We start from the raw sequence: 20,426 nt of genomic DNA, 5'->3' as shown, positions 1-20,426 counted from the left end.
GAAGGATGCAGTATATTGTATTTTTAGTCAGCATGAAGCAGTGGTATTTCATAAAATGCTTCTGAAGATGCACACATAACACTGTTTACATTGTTTTCTTTCTTTCTTTCTTCTTCTTTTTTTTTTTAATCTATCCCTCTCCCCCCTTTTAAACAGAGTTTTGAAAAAGGGAAAAGAAGAGTGAAGACGTAAGAGGAAGATAAATCTAAAACAAGCTATACTCTGAAATTAACTGGAGGATCCTTTCACATAGAAAATCTCCTAGAAATTGATAGAGGCCTACAGATAGATATCCCGTAGGGAGTAAGGAAAGCCTGTGTGTGTGAGACTCTGTGTTCCACATTGTTATAATGAATCCACATGGCAAATCCTCTTTTCCTCCTTATTTTCTGCTTCTTCACCCATAGAATTTATTCACAGAATCTCTATCTGGATGTGAAATCCAAGACAGTGACATTGTGAAAAAGTCAGAACAATGGTAAAGTTGGCCTGTTTCATCTGCTGCCTTGGAAACCTCCACACATTTCATTTTCCTCTAAGTGTAAAACAGAGAGATGCTTGATACTTAAATGGTTACTGAAATTCCTATAAATACTCCAGGTAACAAATTGAGCCATTCCCCTATCTGCAAATGCAAATATAAGCAACTAAAGAAAGAATATAATATAAACCACAAAAAAATTAAGTGTTTAATATTTATGTTATCTGATGAATAACATATTTTGTCTTTCTAGTTTACCTAGTTGCTACCTTGTTTAGTTTATTGTAATTTTTAAGTACAAAACTTGGGGCTTTTTTAGCTCTCATTTTGAAAAGAAGTAAGTAATTTCTAAATATCTTATAGCTGATAAGATTGGTTCGGATTAAGAGTATTACTCTAAATTGAGAAATAGCACAAATTGGTTACCTGTCCTTCTAGCCTAAAACGTTAAACCAACACAAGATAATTTCATCACAGAGAAAAACTTAAAAGAAGAGGACAGTGAGTGCAAGAAGTGAAACGGGAAACAGTAAAGATGCTTTACCTACAGAAAAAAAAACATACATGTATTTTTTGGTAAACCAACAAGTTAAAAAAACCCCCAAACAACACCAAAAAAACCCTCTACTTTTTAACCTAAAGTAGAATAAAGGGGGTAAATTGACGGAGTCAAGGGAAATAGTGCTTGTTATAATAGAAAATACTTTTACTATCATCTCATTTGGAGCTCCTTCTGTGCTTAGGAGAATAAAAGCAGAGGCCTATACTGAGATGGGCTTTCCAGAAAGATTCAGGCAATAGCTCTTAAGCCTTCCACATGTCATACTTGGACAACTACGAAGTAATAATAGCAATTAGTGACACCTCCTTTACATTTTGTCTGTCACTGTCAAAAATAGCTTGGCTTGTGCCAGTGTGGGCAGCAACAACCTATTAACCATGGCAGGGGCAGCACAAAACACCGATGCTCAACAACTGATTGATGTAGAAGTTCTTGTCAGGTATGGCAAAAATTTTCATTCTGATGGTACTCAGAACTGAGTGTCAGAATGTTTGGACCAAAATCTTGTTATTGCTTTCATCATTCCAGGAGTGTATTAAGACGAAACCCTTGGCATCTATAATCAGGTTTTCATCGTATTTTCAAGAGCAGGGGCTGCTTATCCTTAAGTATGGAATGATTTAAACTGAGCAAATTGTACCTTTCTGGTCTAACATGAAGCTGAGATTTAACAGTCTGTCTCTTTCTAGCCAAAGTTATTACCGATGCTTGGAATTTAAATCATGGTTTATAATTCCCTAGCTTGAGGGGAAGCAAAGATGGAGGCAGGCTGTGAAGACATGAGTGTGTGGCACACTCATTGATAGCAGTACGTTGCTTTTCTCTGGTGTTTTTAAGCACTCCCAACATGTGCTTAAAATAACAGATACTAAATTGTTCCATAATGAACATATTCCCCCCTCTACTCACCCCCACTCATTTAGGAGATTTTTCAGGCTACCAAAATATCCTGATTGCTAAATCCTTTATTCTAGAGAATTTTTACAAAGTTTTTATAAACACTGCTTTTGGTATTACTTTCACGTCCTTCATTTGAAAGTCAGATACTCTGGATCACTCTTGTACGACTGGGTAGGTGGCAGGGGACCAGACTAAAACTAGAAGAATTTCTGATCTACTCAAATTACTTAGATAGCTATTTCCTTTAAGATAAGCTATTGAAGTGTTAAAAAAGCTAAAGCTTGCATCTTATTTACAGAGACTACATATTGCTTAGAAAAATTTCTTCTTTTTGAAGTCACTTGCCATATAGCTCTGAATATACTAAGGATTTTGACATATCCTGTAAACATAAATGTTAATATTTTGTGGATGAATTCTATTTAAGGGAAGTGTCAATGAAGCTATAATGATAACTGCTCTGGATACAGAGGCAAGCTAAAGAAATATAAGAAATGCCATTGCAGTTGAGAATTACACCTGTGATTACTCAGCTAGAAGATGAGTGCCTACAGTGATGCCATTGATGGTAATGACTTGGTGGATGGGGGCTGAAACTTCAGGTGTACTCAGGGTGAGTTCCATAGCTCAAATTTATTACTCTTAAAAGATTAATTTTATTTTTTGTATCAATGCTTCACTGACTATGCACTTTCTTGAGAGCTTTTTTTAATGAAATTGTTTATTCTAAGACTAAATTTCAGTTAGAAGTAAGAGTTTAAAGCCATAGATCTATTAAAATCATTAGAATGGTGCCTATTTACAGCTGTTTAAGACTACAGAACATATGTCCCAAATATTTATAGATAATAGACAAAAGAGTATGCATTTTACCTATTTTCTTAAAAACTATGAATTCAGAATAATAATTTTTTTTGCACATGCTTCAAATGTAGGAAGCCTTCCAATACATAAGATTATATTATGAACCACATGTGACTTGATATTCTACTAATAAAAGTAAAATATTTTTTCAGATGTAAAAGTATGCCATGTACTCTAAGTTTCATGTTTTTACATAAATCATGATTATGATGCTTCAATTACGTATCTCAGAAACAGCAACTGACTTGAAAAGTTGGAATTTATTTGAAGAAGTATTACAGAGAGTTTAAGGTCATTGCCTTAGGTATGTTATATATCAATAAAACAGGTATCTACAGAACCTTTGCACTTCAGAGGTCCAATCCAAAATTACTTTTTAGAAATGTTTTAATCTGGGGAGGGGGAAGAGTTCTTTCAGATCGATTAAATCACACTTGTACAGCTGTGTAGTTTCAGCCTACAGAGCACCCCCCCCTCCCTTGTACTTTACCAGAGATATAGTGAATAAGTTGTAATTAATCCTATTCAGGACACACTCCTTTTATAGTGCCCTCTGTATCCCACTTCTCTTCACTTTTTTTTCCAAGCATATTCAGTCCCCTCTTCCATATGCTCTGTTACCCCCTACAAGAGACTAATTCTTCATCCTCCCATCATCATAAAGGTCTCATTGATGTATGCAAATTACAACCTTCCTAGCTGCTTTGTAAGATTCCTATCCCTGTAATCATCCTTTAGCCTCCATAGTAACATTATTAGTATTTTCAGAACCAGGGAAAGGACAAACCATTTACTGTCCACATTTAGTGGAGCGCAACCCTTGGGTTCTTACTGATTTCTTTTAATAGTATTACAGAGATAAAAGCAGCTACAGAGTGTAATATCAGCAATGGTAGGGCATACCCAACATGTTCAGAACTCAGTGAGCCCAAACAGCCAATTTACTTTCAAATTACTAATTAATAAATTGATATTCTCTACTATACCAATGAACTGTAAAAACCAATATTTTTGATAAAAATCTCTTTGCAATAAATTTCAATTTCCTAACATAAACAATGTCCTAAAGACAGCATTTGTTTCAAATATTACACAAATCCACCAAAACCATGAAAGATACACAACATCTTTCTCATAATAAATCTGCCCTCTTTAGAGTTTAGAGTCAGTTTCAAAGTATGAATATAATATTTTGTCAATAATCAAATTTTTGACTGCATTCCTTTTCAACAGCAACAGTTATTTCCAGTAACTTTCTCCTGAACTTTTAGCCCCTTAAGGTTAGCATTCAGGAAGCTCAGCTGCTGTCTAACAAACTTAATTAATCAAAAAGTCATTTCCGAGCTGTAACTATGAGTAAAAGTGCTTCAAGTGTGCTAGCAAGCCTACAAGTTAATCAAAATGCTAATGCAGTACAAATTAAAGTTGTGATTAACATTTCACAGTAGCTGCTTAAGTGAATTGATCACACAAATGGGTTAAGCATTACTCATTTCCTCCAGCCCCAACTGGGAAAAGGTTTGTCATGGGTGGGGGAGGGATTATGCACAAGCAGCACCAAATCATCATTGTCACCAAGATGCGTCCATAAACCAGATCACTGATTATTCACAGCAAGCAAAACTTCAGCACCACAAAGGTGACCCTCCCTTCTCCCACATATATGCCTACACAACACAAGCAGGCAATAATTCCAGTCCAACATTCCGGGTACTTTCCCTACAAAGTGATCCGCTGCTGTTAAGTAACTACAAGTGAGCACTGCCGCACAGTTTAAGCGTTGCAAGATTTTTTGATTATTCTAGTATTTCCACACTACTAATGTGGAATAATAGCCATACAACCACAAAAGCAGTTAGTATTTAAGTAAAATTGCAAACATTGTGCTATCACTGGAATATTACCATATACACAAAGAATACATGATGTAGCTCAAGAGATGTGGACTTGGCTCTTCACTTCTTTCTGAGTAATCCTCTGCATTCTCGAGTTAATTTTATTTTCTTCCCTTCGTTCAGAAAAGCTGCCCATTTATTTATAGTTGCAAATGCAGCCATTACACAAAAGCTCTTTTCCTGGACACTTCTGGACAAATCTTACACACACTAGTGTAAAATAGACTTTTCCTGTAACTCCCATCATCTTCCAGCAAGTAGCTGGCACACCTGCACTACCAACAGGCAATATATGAGCTCAAACTATTCTTAGGATCTTCAAGAACTTCTCCACTTCCTCATAAGCAGAAAACCAAAAGATCCAAGAGATATGGCTCTCCAAATCAATAGTTTTAGTGGCTGTTATGGACTGAGGAGGTTTGGGGAGGATGAGAAGTGCAGATCTGAAGGACATTCTCTTTCTTTAAGTCCCAAAAAGGCAATCTTTACCTTTGCATGGCCAGAAGTACCTTTCGTGTACCTACCACTCCTTCTGAGGAGCCACCACCATTCACAATAGTCTGCAGTTTAGCACAGTTAGTATTTCATACATAAGCTAGCTCTTAGCTGAATTGGGCAGCATATCTGTGCAATATTTGACAGCTCTGAACATGTACCACGAAGATGATTCTCATAGCTACTGTAGCAAAAGTTGCAATTTAAATGACCAGAAGCAACTGATTTACTTCAATTATTTTAGAATGGGTAAAGCAGTGTTATACCCATCAGCATCTAGCTAAGGAAACACAGTGCTTAACCCAAAGAGTATTTTTCTTTCCTGTGAAAATTAGATTCTCCAGAGGAGTAACACGATGGGGAAAGACAAGCCACCAGTGACAGCATTACAAGGTCCTTGTTACAGGGATGTACATGTTTCCCATGCAGAATAGTCTTTCTTCTGCAGTTTGGAATCTGTTTTCATGTCCATCTTCTCTCAGTGCTCAGCTTCCCCACTGTGATGTGTTTAACACATCCATAGGTAAACACTTCTCAAAGGTTAGGGCTGAGCTCCATGGCAGTTCTACTCCTGGCAATTTTAAAATATTTTATCAACGATTATACTACAAGTGGAGGCTTGTGGCCAATCCCAATGCAAAGCCAGCAACTGTCACATTATTTCTGAGAAGAGACTGCCCTGCTGAATCTGAGAGTGACAGTATTATTGCCTCAATTATCCATTTCAATGAATGCAAATATAGGCAGTAGTCTTAGAATAGCAGAGTAAGAACTGATCGCTGAATACACAGTCACAAAATATAAGGCTTGACAAAAGAAGTAAAAAAAGATTAGGTTTAGTTTTACCTATTCTTAAATAAGACAGGAAAAAAAGCTGGAGTATTCTCTTTACAATAATAATTACATTCTAGAAAAATATTAGAAAAATAATTTCATTAGAATTTTTATTATTTAATGGTCATTATCCTGAAAGAAATGGAGAAATGTTTGGTTTTGAGCAGCTACTGGAGTGTTCAGCACCATCTTAATGACACCTCTAGCTTTCCTTAGTAAAAATAACAGAGACTGCTAGGTTTGAAGAGAATATGTTGTCTATTGTAACTGCACTAAAGGTATCAGAGGCAAATAAAAATTAAATGAGTTGGCCAAGGTCACATAGGAAGTCGTTGCAATTTTTTTGAGCCATGGGAACCTTCTGTGCTTTTTCTATGAGAGCCTGTCACTGATAACAAACTAGATTTTAACTTGAGGTTTTCAGTGTAGAGCAGGGGTGTTCCTTCAGCCTAGTCAATGCCTCAGTGGCCATTCATTACAGAGATGGGAGTAGGAACAGATAGGCATTCACATTACAGAAGGTTATATATTGCTCTTCCCCATATTTCTGCATTTCATCCTGGGTATATAAATACTAAATTTTATCTTGCTATAATGAATTCCACCTATACATAACAAATGAGAACCATGGGAAAACTGTAACAGAATATATTTCTTCCTTTTTTTAATGTTAAAAATTACATTCCCCTATCAAGCCAGCACTGTAACTCCTCAATTTCTGTTAAATGCTTATGACTTCAATATTTCATCATAAGTATAAACAAGAGAACTTTAACATAGAGCTAAAAGTTTTAAGACATCTCAGGAAAAAATAATTTATGAGTTGTTGCATAATATTTTTAATAAATGATAGTGGAATCTTACCTGAAATCCAGAAGCTACATTTGCCTATGTAATGATGTTAACATGGTTTTGTGTCTGACCGGTAACAATACTCAGCCTAAAGTCTCTAGCGATGAAGAAGCCCAGAAGATGTTGGAGGAATGGAAGGGAGGGGAAAGGAGCTATGAGAGGGAAGGCTGATTCAGGTGAAGGACACTGCAGAAGATTGGAGAAATTTAATAGTCTGTGATGGAAAGAGGCTTGCTTACATATCATGGCTAGAGCTGGCAAATCTGCGCTGCAGGGACCTGGGATAAAGGTCTATACACTACCTATACTATAAAAGCTCTTTGAAAGACCTTTCTTTCTGTAATAGAAAAGCACTGCTGATATGGCAAGTCTGCTATTCACATACACACCAGCAGAAATAATAGTGTATGTTCAGGTCACAATTTGAAGGTTAGCTATACAACCTCAACACCAAAGTAATTTGTAAGTAAATCAACAAAAATTCAACATAACTCAGAACCCAATTCCCTCCTTGCTACTGTATTTAACTTTTGGCAGTGCGCAAGCGCATGTTCACACACACACAGAACAACACCCACTGAATCTGGTCATCAATGGATCCTTCCATGCTTCAGTTCCTTTTCTCACAACTAACATCTTTTTTTCTACCTCTGCTGACCCAGAGTTCATCAGCAGGTCAGTGCTAAGGAAAAAGGTACCAACCAGTATTGAAAGTGTAACCCTGTCTATTGCTTAGATTGTGGGAACTTTAACCTCCATTTGGAAAGCGTGACTAATAAGATGGAACCAATAATCTCCCGAGAGATGTAAACCATGTGCCAACTTTAAAATACAAAAATGCTTGCATGTTTTTTCTTTTTTTTTTTAAAGAAGATTTTTTCTTAAGATGACTGCATATATAACATTATGTAGTAGTTTACCAAAGGTTGGAGTGCCCAGGCATAGTATGGAATGGCATTTTTCTGAACTCTACTTCAGTTTAAAGGAACTGTTGAACATTTTGGAGTTTTTTCTTCTAAGTGATTATTGTTTCTGAAATACCTACGATGCAGTAGCAGGATTAAGCAAATACATTTCTTAGCAAAACAGAATAAATATTCAGCAAAATAATTACTGAAAAGAATATTTAATTTAAATTTTCCCCAAATATGTAATTACTCCCCTAATGCTTACTCCACAAACTTCTAAATGAACTTTCAGTATGTGATTTCTTTGAAAGAAAGGTGAATTTTCTCACCTGAGAAAGTCATGCTTTTCTCTGTTCATGGAATATATTGAATATATTGAATATATGTTAATGGAATACATTGAATAACTGTTTCTACACTTTCAGCACCATGATTTTATTGATTTGAAATATTTGAAATAGACTAGCATCCAAGCACTGCTGGTTGCCAAGATTAGGACTGTGTAGCAGGAACATCTCTGGTGTTATTTGCTTCTTACTTTCCGTAATTTCAGGTTTTTTTCATTTGATATTAGTATTTATGTTTGTTTTTATTAGTGTAAGGTTGAGCCTTATCCAAATTGCTGGGCACTGAATCACCCACAGTATTTTCTCTGTCTAGAGCACTGATTAATAATTTTTCATAGAGAGTTTTACAAACTGCCAGGCTTGACACAATGGTATTTGCAGTTACCATATTGCCAATAGGCTTCAAACAAGAGCAAAGCTTCTGTCTGATAGTTGACTAATAGATCACTGAGGATATTAAAGTTTGAGCAAACAAAAACTGTAGGAAGAAAGAAGTACTGGCTCTATTTTACATATATTGAACTCAGAAACATAAAAAGAGTACTCTTCAAATCAGGCAGCCTTCAAAAAGAGTTTTTTGAAGGGTGCCTGATCTTCAAGAACCTGTGAATGAGTCCTTGTGCAGTTCTGCTAAAGAGAGTAATTATTCCCAGGAGAATCAGAGGGTCAGTTGTTTCCTGTGACAGCTAGAGCTCACCTTTCCTGCTGTAACTGTAACTGAGCTTTTCAGATATGGCAGCACTCTATCCTGAACTCCAAATGCTGCTTTGAAATTCTTTTGAGGTGGCAGCTGTGCATGTGATCACTTGTTACCAGTACTCTCCGTGGTCAGTTTAGTTTCTGTGGGTTGCAACTGCAGTACTGTAAAAATCCACAAGTCTTCATACTGAGTTTAAAATATGTGTTTAAAAACATGCTCTTTGTGGTAACTGGGACATAGAAGACACATATTTACACAAGCTAGAGAAAACTCCTGTATCTCATCCTGAATCACATTTCAAAACATGTTTTATTTATGCTTTAGAGTGACTATAGTGCTTTTCAGTGCTAGAAAAGTACAAATATCCAGGGGAGACAGGTTCTTGGGGGCCAGCACAACAATCTGCAGGGACCACACCCATGCAGGAATGACTCATATATGTATTCCACAGTACAGAGATAGAAAGCTGTTGCACAGAAAGCAGAGGTGACCCTGTGGCAATAGATGCCTCCAGCCAGAGCCCCACTGTCATTTACTCTAAGTTTGTTTACCTCCAGTTCTGTAAAGTGGGAACCTTTATGGGCATCTAGTTCCTCCCTAAACACAGGTTTATAACATCGCGTGGTACCAGTTCTCCACAAGACTGCAAGAAATCTTCAGATTATTCTATATTCAAAATATGACAACACTCTAAACAGTAAACCAACAACAGCTGTATATTGAAATGCATCACGATACCTGGCATATTCTGATTGCTTGGTCCAGCACTGTCTTTGTGTCAGTTGCATAATCCGGACAAGGCAGCATGGCGTGACTGAAGTGGGCTTGCAGCAAGAGGTGTGTTTTAGTGTGTGGACTGTCAAATGAATGGGGATTGACTTCAATTGGAAGGTGTTTGGCCAGTTCACTGTTCATCTGATCTTCATTGTGTCTCACAGGCAGATCTGTGTACTCATCAGCATTCTTTAAAAAAGAAAAAACCATAATTAATTGTTGTAATTAACTTCAGAATGACTATTACTGCTTGCTGAGGCATTAAAAGCATATGCATTTAATTTACTGCAGTTAGATTTCATTGCAAAAGTATCAGCATTTAAATGTTTAGAAAGTGTACTTATTTATCAAAATCACACATTGGAAAACAATAACTAATATAATATTCTCAAATATTGACACACTTACAGTTTTTAAACTTTTTTCTTCCACGTAGCTGATTTTAACATTAGAGAAGAAGACAATAAAAGCAATGAAATAAATATATTCATTGCAGGAATTCAGTAGCAGAAGGTGACCTACAGATATCCCACCTCATTGGCTCACAAAAATATTGTAAGGTTAGCTATAAGGAAGTCAATAACTCATATTTTCAATTTTCAGGTTTCAAGTTTTTTCTCTTGGTATTCAAAACCCAGTAGGTTTGAAATAGCTGTAATATGGTTATTTACAAACATTTTTTCAATATTTTGAGCAGCCAATGTCTAAGCAACAGATGATGAATGATCAAAACAAAGTGCAGAATTATAAGTAGGTGTGGAAAACATTCCCTGTGCTCCAGAGTGGGACTAATGCTATTCATGCCAAAATGAAAGCTGTGTAAGAACTTTCTCACTCTTGCAAGAAGGAGCTTCCCACCAATATGTAATCTAAATGTAATTATAAGTAGCAGCATCCTAGCAGCTGAGAGGAGCAAGTACAACTGTTTTGGCATCCCAGGCAGAGATGTCAATTCTCCTGCTTGGGAAATCCACTGTCTTTGAAAGAAAGTTCAACAAAAACATCCTAAGACTATAATTTAGGCTAAAGAGTCAGTTTTGTGACTTGGCAATTTTTTCCTCCACAAAATCTTCTTGTGCATGTATGTGCGTACATATAGTTTGGAATGAGAATGATCTTTCTAAAGTATAAAACTTGCAAGTAAGGTAAGAGTTTTATAATATGTAATATCTTTTCCATCCCTAATTTAAGAGACTGTATTTCTTTTGTCATAAAATAAAAAGCCATTTGGGGAGCCTGAAGGGCAATGTCTTCAAAACTACAAGCTTAGCAGAGACCATTAAATTAAAGTGTTGAGGGTTTTACATTCCTCTTAAACTATAGATTCAATATTTTGCATTTTAGTCTTCAATCTCAGACTTCCTGCGAATCTATATTAATGAAATATTCACAACAGTTACCAGTGAAGGGTGAGGTAAAGAAAAATGGCAATTTTAGAACACTTAATAGAACTACCTAACTGACTTACAAAGAACCGTATCCACTCATTAATATCCTAAGACATAGAACATTTTCTGACAATTCCTGAAAGCAGTTGATGGCTGGTTTTCACGCCCTTGAAAACTGACAGCACAAAATTTTCCATTTCCTTTAATGGCACAAGGAAACGATGTCTAAATTGTGGTATCAATGTGAAAAGAACGGTAACAATTAGACAATTTAAGGTTTGGAAAGAAAATCAGAATATCATTAATTTTATTTCATATCTTGACTACAGATTAGAAGTGAAGACTGAATAAAGACAACTGCTGCTTAATCCTGGATGTCTCTGCTAGATCTCTTGTGAAAACTGTGGTCATTTATTCTCTGAACCTAAGGTCACAATCCTTTTAAGCCCTATAGAAGGCTGCATGTTTGCTTCACTCTTTTTATTTAACTGGCTTCTCCTTCAAAGATATTTTAAAGAATATTTACCAAGCAGATTTTTTACTTAGTTTTGCTTTGTAGTTTAAAGTAGCAGAAAGAAGGAGGATCAGTCAAGTCAGTCCAGACCAACTGGTACCCCTGAAAATGCATTTTCCCTAATTCTTCCCCAGCACATGTTTTATTTACCTCTAAAACACTCCTCTTATTTTAAACAACTTGCCTACTTAATTTCCTGTTTGTGATCATTGACTGTAAGTAAGTGAGGTTCATTTTCTTATCTGCATCATGTAGGTAATTAAAGGAAATTGAGAATGGGTAGTGAAGCTTTTATACAACTGAGAATGAAGCTGAATGGAGGGCACTGAGGTCAGCAGAGTCCATTATATTTTTATGTGAGAGGCCGGTATGTCTGCCCTGTCCTTGTTTGCTTAGTGTAGGCTGGACAGACTACTAACTGCAAATCTGTTTCTCTGATTTGCCCAGCTGTCCTTGAATAAAGACATCTTCCATTGCAAAATGTTAAATGACAGTGATTGACAACTCTCTGATGAACTCTGCTTGTAACCCCCTGCTACTGTTTTCAGGTTGCACAAGAAAAGACAGAATAAAGAAACATCCTTTGTAATCATCTCAAATGAGCCCTGCTGTTCCCTCGGTATTTTTTCATTTTAGTTTTCCTTTTCTTTGTAAATCTCAATCTGTTCTGCAAAGGCTATAGCTTCAACTATTCCACACAACATATAACATATATTGTTTTAGTACATCGTATCTGAACACAGTTCTTACTTCCATGGGTGAGGAAACAGATCAAATTACATATCAATCATTAATCTTCATTCTAAAGTCAAGAAACTTAATACAAGCTTCACAGTCAAGCCACAAAGCACTGCTGTGCATTTTTCACTTTCCCTTTTTCTTCTTTTAGGAGTTGTTGCAGTCCATGTGCAAATAATACGTTTACAAGCACCTACACAGTTAACCATAACTTGGAGTATACCAGGAGACAACCAGGAATTTAGCTACAGATTCTGCAATTGTGCATTTGGTAGTCATGTCACATCTCTCTCTCTCCCACATTTCTGGGATGGACTTTCCCAAAAATGTCTTCTTTTGGGCATTAGAGACTGCTGCATCATTTCAAGGGTGTAAGAGTCATCTCAGACTTACATTTCAACCTACATGCGATACAGGGTGGTCATATAGGAGGCAGTAACTTGCACTGCCAGTGAGAAATGTCACACACAGACCTGCATAAACTTGACAGTTACATTTTACAAGGCCAAAGGGCTATTCTGGTAATTGAATTCTGTTTCCTGCATAACACCAGCCACAGAATCATTTTAGAGTCCTCCTGTCTACAACACTGTGCTCCAAATATGCAGCTTACCATCACTCTTTATTTGAACTGTTAGAATAGTCCTAAAAGGAAACAACTCATCCTATTTTAAAATATATTTCTTTTGCAGTTTTGTGGCACTATCAGGCGTTTGATGAGTCAGACCAAACTAAAATTTGAATAAGGTGTCGAACATGGTGAGTACTATGCTCCACAGAGTCCATAGGGTTAACTCCCCACCCTTCAGATTTTCTTTTTACCCACAAAAAGTTTAAGTTTGGCTGAAATTTCTGATTTATAGTGAGAGCTGAACTATAAACTTATAACACATTTAAATCTTCTAAAATATTTTAAATCACAAGTAACTACATCTTGCCACGTTATCTACAGGAGAGAAGAGGATACTTGTGGACCACAGACAGAAATGGAATCAAGGTGAGCTACTAAAGTAAACTTGAATATTTTAAGTTAAGTTCAGTCATGGGAACAGTAAAACTTATAAAGTTAATGAGTTCTAGACTTTAAAGAGCAGTTGATTAATTTGTAACAATGAGGGTCTAAACCAACCCAAAAATAGTTTTTCACATTCCAGAGTTGAACCAGTAGTCTTTTCTTTAGCAATGTTATTGAAACTGCCTTAGAATTGTCTGTCTGTACGTTCCTTTCCTTTATACAGATACTGAGGACCCAATCACACTGTATTTTCAACTTTAATAAACTTGCAACTTTTTTTAATAAACTTACTTGCCAGAATTACTGCTCTGAAAAGTCTATCTTTGTTAGTGATTCCATTATAAACTCCTATTTTAAGGAATTTATTGGTAGCCTATAAATGTATGCATTTTGGTCTCAGTTTTATGAGACATAATTTAAACTTCCAAATGTTTGGGTGTTGTTTTACCCTTAGATATAGAAGGTCTAGGACAATATTCCAGTTAAAAGACATTTACAAACATATGTTACTAGTTATAAGTTTTAAGAAGGAACATGACATATGTTTTCAAAATTCATATTATAGAATTAAAGGGAAAAAAAATTTCTACCAGTTCACTCTGTTTTATCCATGTAAAAATACACTTTTAAGACAAACTTTGCAGAAGAAGCATTCCAGATTTTCAGGGCAGCCTGGCAGGCTCTACTAAACCACAGAGCAGGCTGAGGTTTTGTGGAGATCTTAAAAAATGCCTAATATGGTTCAAAAGAAGACAACAACACTTTTCAGGCAAGATTAAAACATACATTTACTACATGATAGTGTCATTCATCACAGTCACCGTGTTTACAAATAAGCTCCTTGTTTTCAGGTACTGTACACATTTCCCCACGAGCCACATGTGTATGTGGCAGTGCCATCAAAGGGCATTCAGCACAGCCAAGCCAACCCTGCAGTGCAGCTCCTTCCCCACGGGGCTCTTCCCATGCCTTCCTTTCCAGGGCTGGTGGCTGCCAGGGAGGAAAGGCAGAAAGCAAAGCCCTGTGCCAGCCCTGGGGCACAGGGCACAGAGGAGTCAGAGCCACAGCCCCCAGGCAGCAGCTGCCCCTGGCTGAGGAAAAGGGGGTCCCTCTCTGGCACCAGGGACCCTCACTGGGGCCTCTCTCTGCCCTAGCTCTCCACTCTAGCTTAGGTTATAGGAAAATGACCTGGTCACTTTTTTAATATCCCCAGTCTTCACCCTCTGCTGGAAAAATGACAGGAGGGAAACAGATGCATGGGATGGAGAGCATTGTCCAAGGAAAAATACCTGCTCTTCTAAAACAAATAGAAACTTTTTAAATTTAATATCTAAGTAGTGTTTAATGCACTTTTAGATATAACAGATATATATATTAAAAAAAAAAAAGAAGTATAAATTCAAAGTGTAGCATTAACCCAATCAACTGGGTAGGAGCTAAACAGTGAGGCTAGGCTACTCTGTGCTCTGTCTCTAGATTTAAGACTCACCAGAAAAAAACACTGGAAATTTCCAGTTGGACACAAGAAGTTGAAGGAGAAAGTTTTAAAAGCCATCAATATGCAATTATGCAAATCTACTATGTTTTAAACATTAATTTGTAACAATCTTTCAGAATTTAAAATGGGTCCATTTCCATCTATGGGACCTACAAACATAGTTTATATAAGGACATAGAAGTTGAAAGCTCTTACAATTCTTATAAAGTTCTCACATTAGTGATCAGAGAAATTAATTATTAATTAATGTTAATATGTTAATAAATTAACATATTTATTGTATTCTCAGACTTTAAACATTAAACAGACAAATGCTTGATTTTTGCTTTTAAATAGCTGCATATGATAAATACCACAAATTTTACAATTACAGACATCATAAAAAGTACAACCTAGGGCAATGAAACAGTTGAGTGATCACTTAAAAACACCCTAAAGGGTTTAGATTTCACAAGTTCACCTCTTACTTAAAACATCCAAACTACAAACTACTGATGACATTCCTGATGACCAGAGGTCAGGAGTCTGAAAGACCTTTGCCACTGCGCACAGAGCAATAGGAGGTCAGCAATATTAGCTACCAGTAGCACAGAGTGACCTGGAAGATCTGGGAACTTCTAAACTACAAAGTTAAATTACAGACCTCTGCTTCAGCATGAAGCAGAATAAAAGAGTATGCAAGCATGCTAGCACACAAGAGAGGAGGATTGTTACAACGTAACAATGATTTTACATGGGAAAGGAGTTATTTGGACTTCTACACTAACTTGAAAGTTGATTTTCCTTTTTTTTTTTCTGTCTAGTTTCCTAGGCATATTAGAGAAGCTGAGCTTCAGTGTAGGGGAAGATAGAGAAATAAATAATGAAATTACTGTAATTGTTTTACTAAATGTTAAGAAATATACTTATAGAACCATTCTATTTCAGGAAAATTTCCTTTTAAAATTACATACTTTACTAAAACATTACAACAAGGAATGAATTCATGACTTTAAGTCCTACCTCTCACAATCCATATATTATAAAGGTTATGACCACAGTCATAATTCAGTGCCACTTTTTTTGGCCAGTCCTAATAAAACCAGTTCTAAAAATACATTTTCCCCAAATGTATAGGCACTTTCATAGTATTAAGCCTGTACGACTTTCATAGATGTGGCTTTAGTTCACTGTTAGGTTTCTGAGTTAAACTAGTGCTTTTAATAAGTCTGTAATACTTGCAGAGTTTATGAAAAAATAAATGCAAAAGAAGACTAAATTAGGACAAAAATAAGAGCAAACATCTGGTACTAAATACCCATTATCCACCTAGAATAAGATACTTTGACCACAGCAAATAAATATAAATGGAATGGCATAAATTCCTTTATAAAGGGAATTTTCATAATGTGAGAGAATTGCCACATTTTATTGCTGTAAATGGTATATTAGAGTTTTTGCTTCTCCAAAAATGCCTGACTTTTCTCATGAGAATGCTTAGAACCTGCACATTCTGAATGTGTTATAATTGCTCCATTTTTTAAATCTTAAAACCTGGATGAGGCACTGACCCACAGCTTACTTTCCCTGTAATCTCAAGTCATATTATAGAAAAGATTTAAAGCTGACTGGTTTTGGCTGCAGTGAAACTAATTGTATTGCACTACTACAGAAAAGCTTTTCAGTGCATGAACTCAGTAATCTGCTAACATGAAACTGGGAAAATCTCTCTGAGTATACATTCAAAAGTCTCATTGTCATGAGAACTCTACTTCAGTTCCATTTGGATGTCTGTCCACATTTTGAAATTGAGCTTGGCTGAATCAGCTGGCCCAACTACTGATTGAGATGATGATAGCAATAAAAACTGTAATAGCAAATCCTGGCACACAGCTTTCCCCGGGAAAGCGATCAGTCATTCTCCATCTTTGGCTTTGATCCTCCATTGGGATCTCTCAGTGCAGAGCCCAGAGCCAGGGAAGAAGTTAACAGATCTCTGCATTAAGTTAATGCTGCTCTGCATGGAGACAGGAATGAGAGCTACTGATTCTTTATGTAAAATGGGGCCTGTACGTACTGTATATGGTAATGGCAGGCTGTAAAAGCTCTCTGTGCTGAAAACCAGATTTCAAATCTGCTGACCTGTGGCAGGTCCCCTAGTGGGGAGCCACAAATGCACACTGCTGCACTTTTGTACTGGATTAAATTCCGGATCTAGACTACTATGTGACCAGAGACAAAAGGGAATAAAAAGTTTGCAGGCGTGAATACCTGTCATCATGTGGTGAAATGAGTAGCAGCCTGTGTTCAAGAGAGGCTCAAGCCCAGAATAACAGAAGAACAATACAAACTGGCAGAAATATATGGGAAACTTGGAAGGTGCCTACATGCACAATGTCTTTGCAGCAAGCCAATGCTACTGGTCTCACTCTGAGCACTTTTAAATGAAAAGAGTTTAATATAATAATAAAAAAACATAGCTCTAAGAGGAAATGACAGCTGTTGCAAGTAAATTTCAATAAGGGTAGTTCCCTGCTGATAAAAAACTGGCACATCTCCATTCATTTCAGTGTAACTATGTGGATTAACATTGCCTGAAAATCTGACCCAATGTTTTGAACAACTCAAGCTACAAGGAAATACATAGATGGAAGACACTGGTAATTACAAGGGTGAGAAAGAAGGGTAATTACTGAGGAAACAAAGGAGGCAGTAAAGGAAAAATATTTGAAGTCTATTATACAAATAGAAAACTTGTGAACATTTTGGGGTGCTTAATTTGAGTTCTATCAACATTTCTGTTACGAATGATGACAGGTCTGATACAAAGAATAACATGGCAAAAATGCCCTTGTACCACATTGGAACTTGGTACCATTACCAAAATAGGATGTATCATGCATTACTAAGGCAAATCTAACTCTCGTTTTCATGGCAAGTGATAATTTTTCTTGGTGACTGTCACTGCACATGAGTTTGTGTGAATACTGTAAACTCAGTGTTCCTATACAGACATATACCATGTCTTTCCTATGTGTAAATAATGGCATTCGTTTAAGTACACTGTAAGATCTGTATTAAAAAAAAAAGAAAAATAAAGGAATGATAACTGATGATTAAGAGAGTTGCAGATATTTTGCCTCTGGCATAAAGTTTTAAGAACTTCTTTTAAAAGACAAAGAAAACAGAGATTTTCAGGACCAGATGTCTAGGAAGATCCCATTTGGATTTGAGCTACTTAAATTTGCAATCATGTATTTATACATCTAACAGAGCTTCTGTTTCCCCTAGAATCTGAAAATTAACTAGCTTTGTAGCATCTTCCTTGATCTGCCACCCGTGCCCTGAGGATTAGAGACTCCACCTGAGCTTGTTTTACAAGCATAACAGAAAAAATTAATCTCTGCTGGCAGCGATCCCACTGGGATACTGATGAATAATGATATCCCTCTCTTGCTGCCCTCTCAGTCCACTAGAAAAGCCACTCTAACCCAGCAACGTGGAAACCGCTGAAACCATTCCAGCTGTGGATTAGCAGGCAGTCAAGCATCCATCTGTTCCGTGTGAATCAAGAGAAAGCAAACATGCATTCTTATAGCTAAAGAAGTATTAAAAATTAGCATCTTATATGACTGCATATAGTAAATATTAAGACAATCATATACAAAGGAAAAAATAATCTGGTATCTACACCTCATGTTGTTTACAATTGCTTGTTGCCTTAAGCAAATGATAAACCAGTTGAAATTCATCTCTTTAACCTAAAAACCACTGATTTTGATGTTGTAATATGTCAAAGGTAAAATTTATTAATACTGACACATATTATAAAAAAAGGTATTTATTAATGCTTTTATTAATAACAGCATCAGTTTTACCGTAAAATATTTTGCCAAGAGACAGTTATGCACCCATTTTGTAAGCAAGCATGGTGACATGCCATCATCCTGCCAGGAGAAACATTTAAGAGGCCTGTTGTGAGAGGGATTTTAGCCATTTTCTCACCCCATAAGGTAAGAGAAATAGACTTGAGATATTTTCTCTCTCTCAAAATGAGTAGTTTGAGTAATCATTGCTGGCTTGCTACTCTTTTCCACTGGAAGACAGAAAGGAAAGGCAGTGGAAGTTGTAATCTGGGCAACCCAATCCAGCTGGTGATGTCTGACTTGACTCTACCATGGAGAGAGGACAATGGCCTACTATAAATTAAGGAAAGCTGAATTTGAGTATTAACCCCCAAAAAAGTACTTATAGAAGGGCATAATTTGACATAATTTTCCCATACATCAATTTTAATACTTTGTTTGATGCCTGGCTGACATTCATTATGCTGCAGAGGTGAAGAAAATCTGCAATTGTTTGTTCTCTAAAAGCAACCTTTCTATGGTAAATTAAAGTTCCAAATATATATAATTTTTTATTCAAATGCTATGGAAAGTTTATGCCTTTTGGTAGCAAAAATAACTCTGCAATTTTGTCTAAAATGATACATAGCTAAATAACTGAAATAAAACACCTTGTAAATATTAGGCAAATATTAGGAGAGGCCAATTTTTTAGAAGCTCATCTCTGATAAAACATAACATCAACATTTAAAATGAAATTCAATTTCTGAAGCTAGACAGGCCCCATCAGGAAAAGAAAATGAGACAAAGAAAGAATCTAAATGTAAATAGGAAAATACAAATGTCAGAAACTTCATTAATGACTGATCAGTAATCCTCTTATGTTCTTTTTTATTTTTCAACTACTATGCTAAAGGAACAGTATATGCTGGATATCAGTCTTGTATGATGTCATCATTTCAGCCAAACCAATCCTTAATCTTAAGTTTCTGTTCCAATCAGAGAACAAGCCACAATATGTCATCATCTTAAAAGTTTTACAAGCAATTTCTTCTATGCTGACAGAGAAGAGTATTTTTGTGCCTTTAAGCAGCAGTCTGTATGGCCCAGTTGGTGTCACTAAGTGAACTGTATTCTGTGAAAACAAATCCATCAATATGATTGCTAACTGTTATAACTTATAGTACAACTGTATAAATCTTTCAAAGCAAAGGCATTTTCTAGAAGCCAACGAAGACAAAAGAACTGCAGAGCTTGGAAGGCCTAAATTTGCTTATCCTGCTTCAATTACAAATTGGGAGGAAGAAAGTAGGTAGAACTTGAACTGACTTGCTAAGACAAACTGAGCTTGTAAGACTTCCTGCTGGGGTATTAGGGGCATGGCAACACACTGCCATTTATCAAAGCAGCATTGCAGATTATAAAACATTCAGCTTTACCATAATAAAGATGCTATTGAGAACTTCAGTTTTGTTTCAACAAACACAAACATTATTTCTAAAAATACACTGTATGTTTGAAAATATACAGCCATATGACATGACTGCTGAAAAAAGCAATTTAATTTCCTGTATGAATAGTTTGCCAAATAGTGGCTGTATGCACACAACTATGCATCATTTGAAATCTTGCATGACCGTGCCTACAATTCTAATACCACTGTGGTAAGTAAAAGGTGGTTGTGTTAAAATAAACAGCCAAACAAATAAATGGTCCATGGTTGAGTTGCCTGTGGCTTTGAGCTCAACCAGGCTTGCTATCACTGAACTTGCTTCTACCATATGTACCACAGGCAAACACTGATTTGCCACAGATGGCAAAAATCTTCACCTTGGTA

The 20,426-nt window shown here is 36.3% G+C and overlaps 1 protein-coding gene across 2 annotated transcripts in view; it reads right to left on the bottom strand.

The window, feature by feature from the left end:
• Positions 1 to 20,426, bottom strand: part of ASCC3 (activating signal cointegrator 1 complex subunit 3) — a 249,666-nt gene that overhangs the window by 12,155 nt on the left and 217,085 nt on the right. For both annotated transcript variants that reach the window (XM_085056274.1, XM_085056275.1), the window contains exon 37: positions 9,577 to 9,801. In XM_085056274.1, the coding sequence (XP_084912400.1) occupies positions 9,577 to 9,801 (225 nt within the window). The remainder of the gene's footprint in view (positions 1 to 9,576; positions 9,802 to 20,426) is intronic.

This window comes from Lichenostomus cassidix, chromosome 3 (assembly GCF_008360975.1).
Source record: "Lichenostomus cassidix isolate B80296 chromosome 3, HeHo_3.0, whole genome shotgun sequence".
NCBI lineage: Eukaryota > Metazoa > Chordata > Aves > Passeriformes > Meliphagidae > Lichenostomus > Lichenostomus cassidix.
The sequence above is the reverse complement of the archived record's forward strand: the minus strand, read 5'-3'. Positions and strand labels throughout refer to the sequence as shown.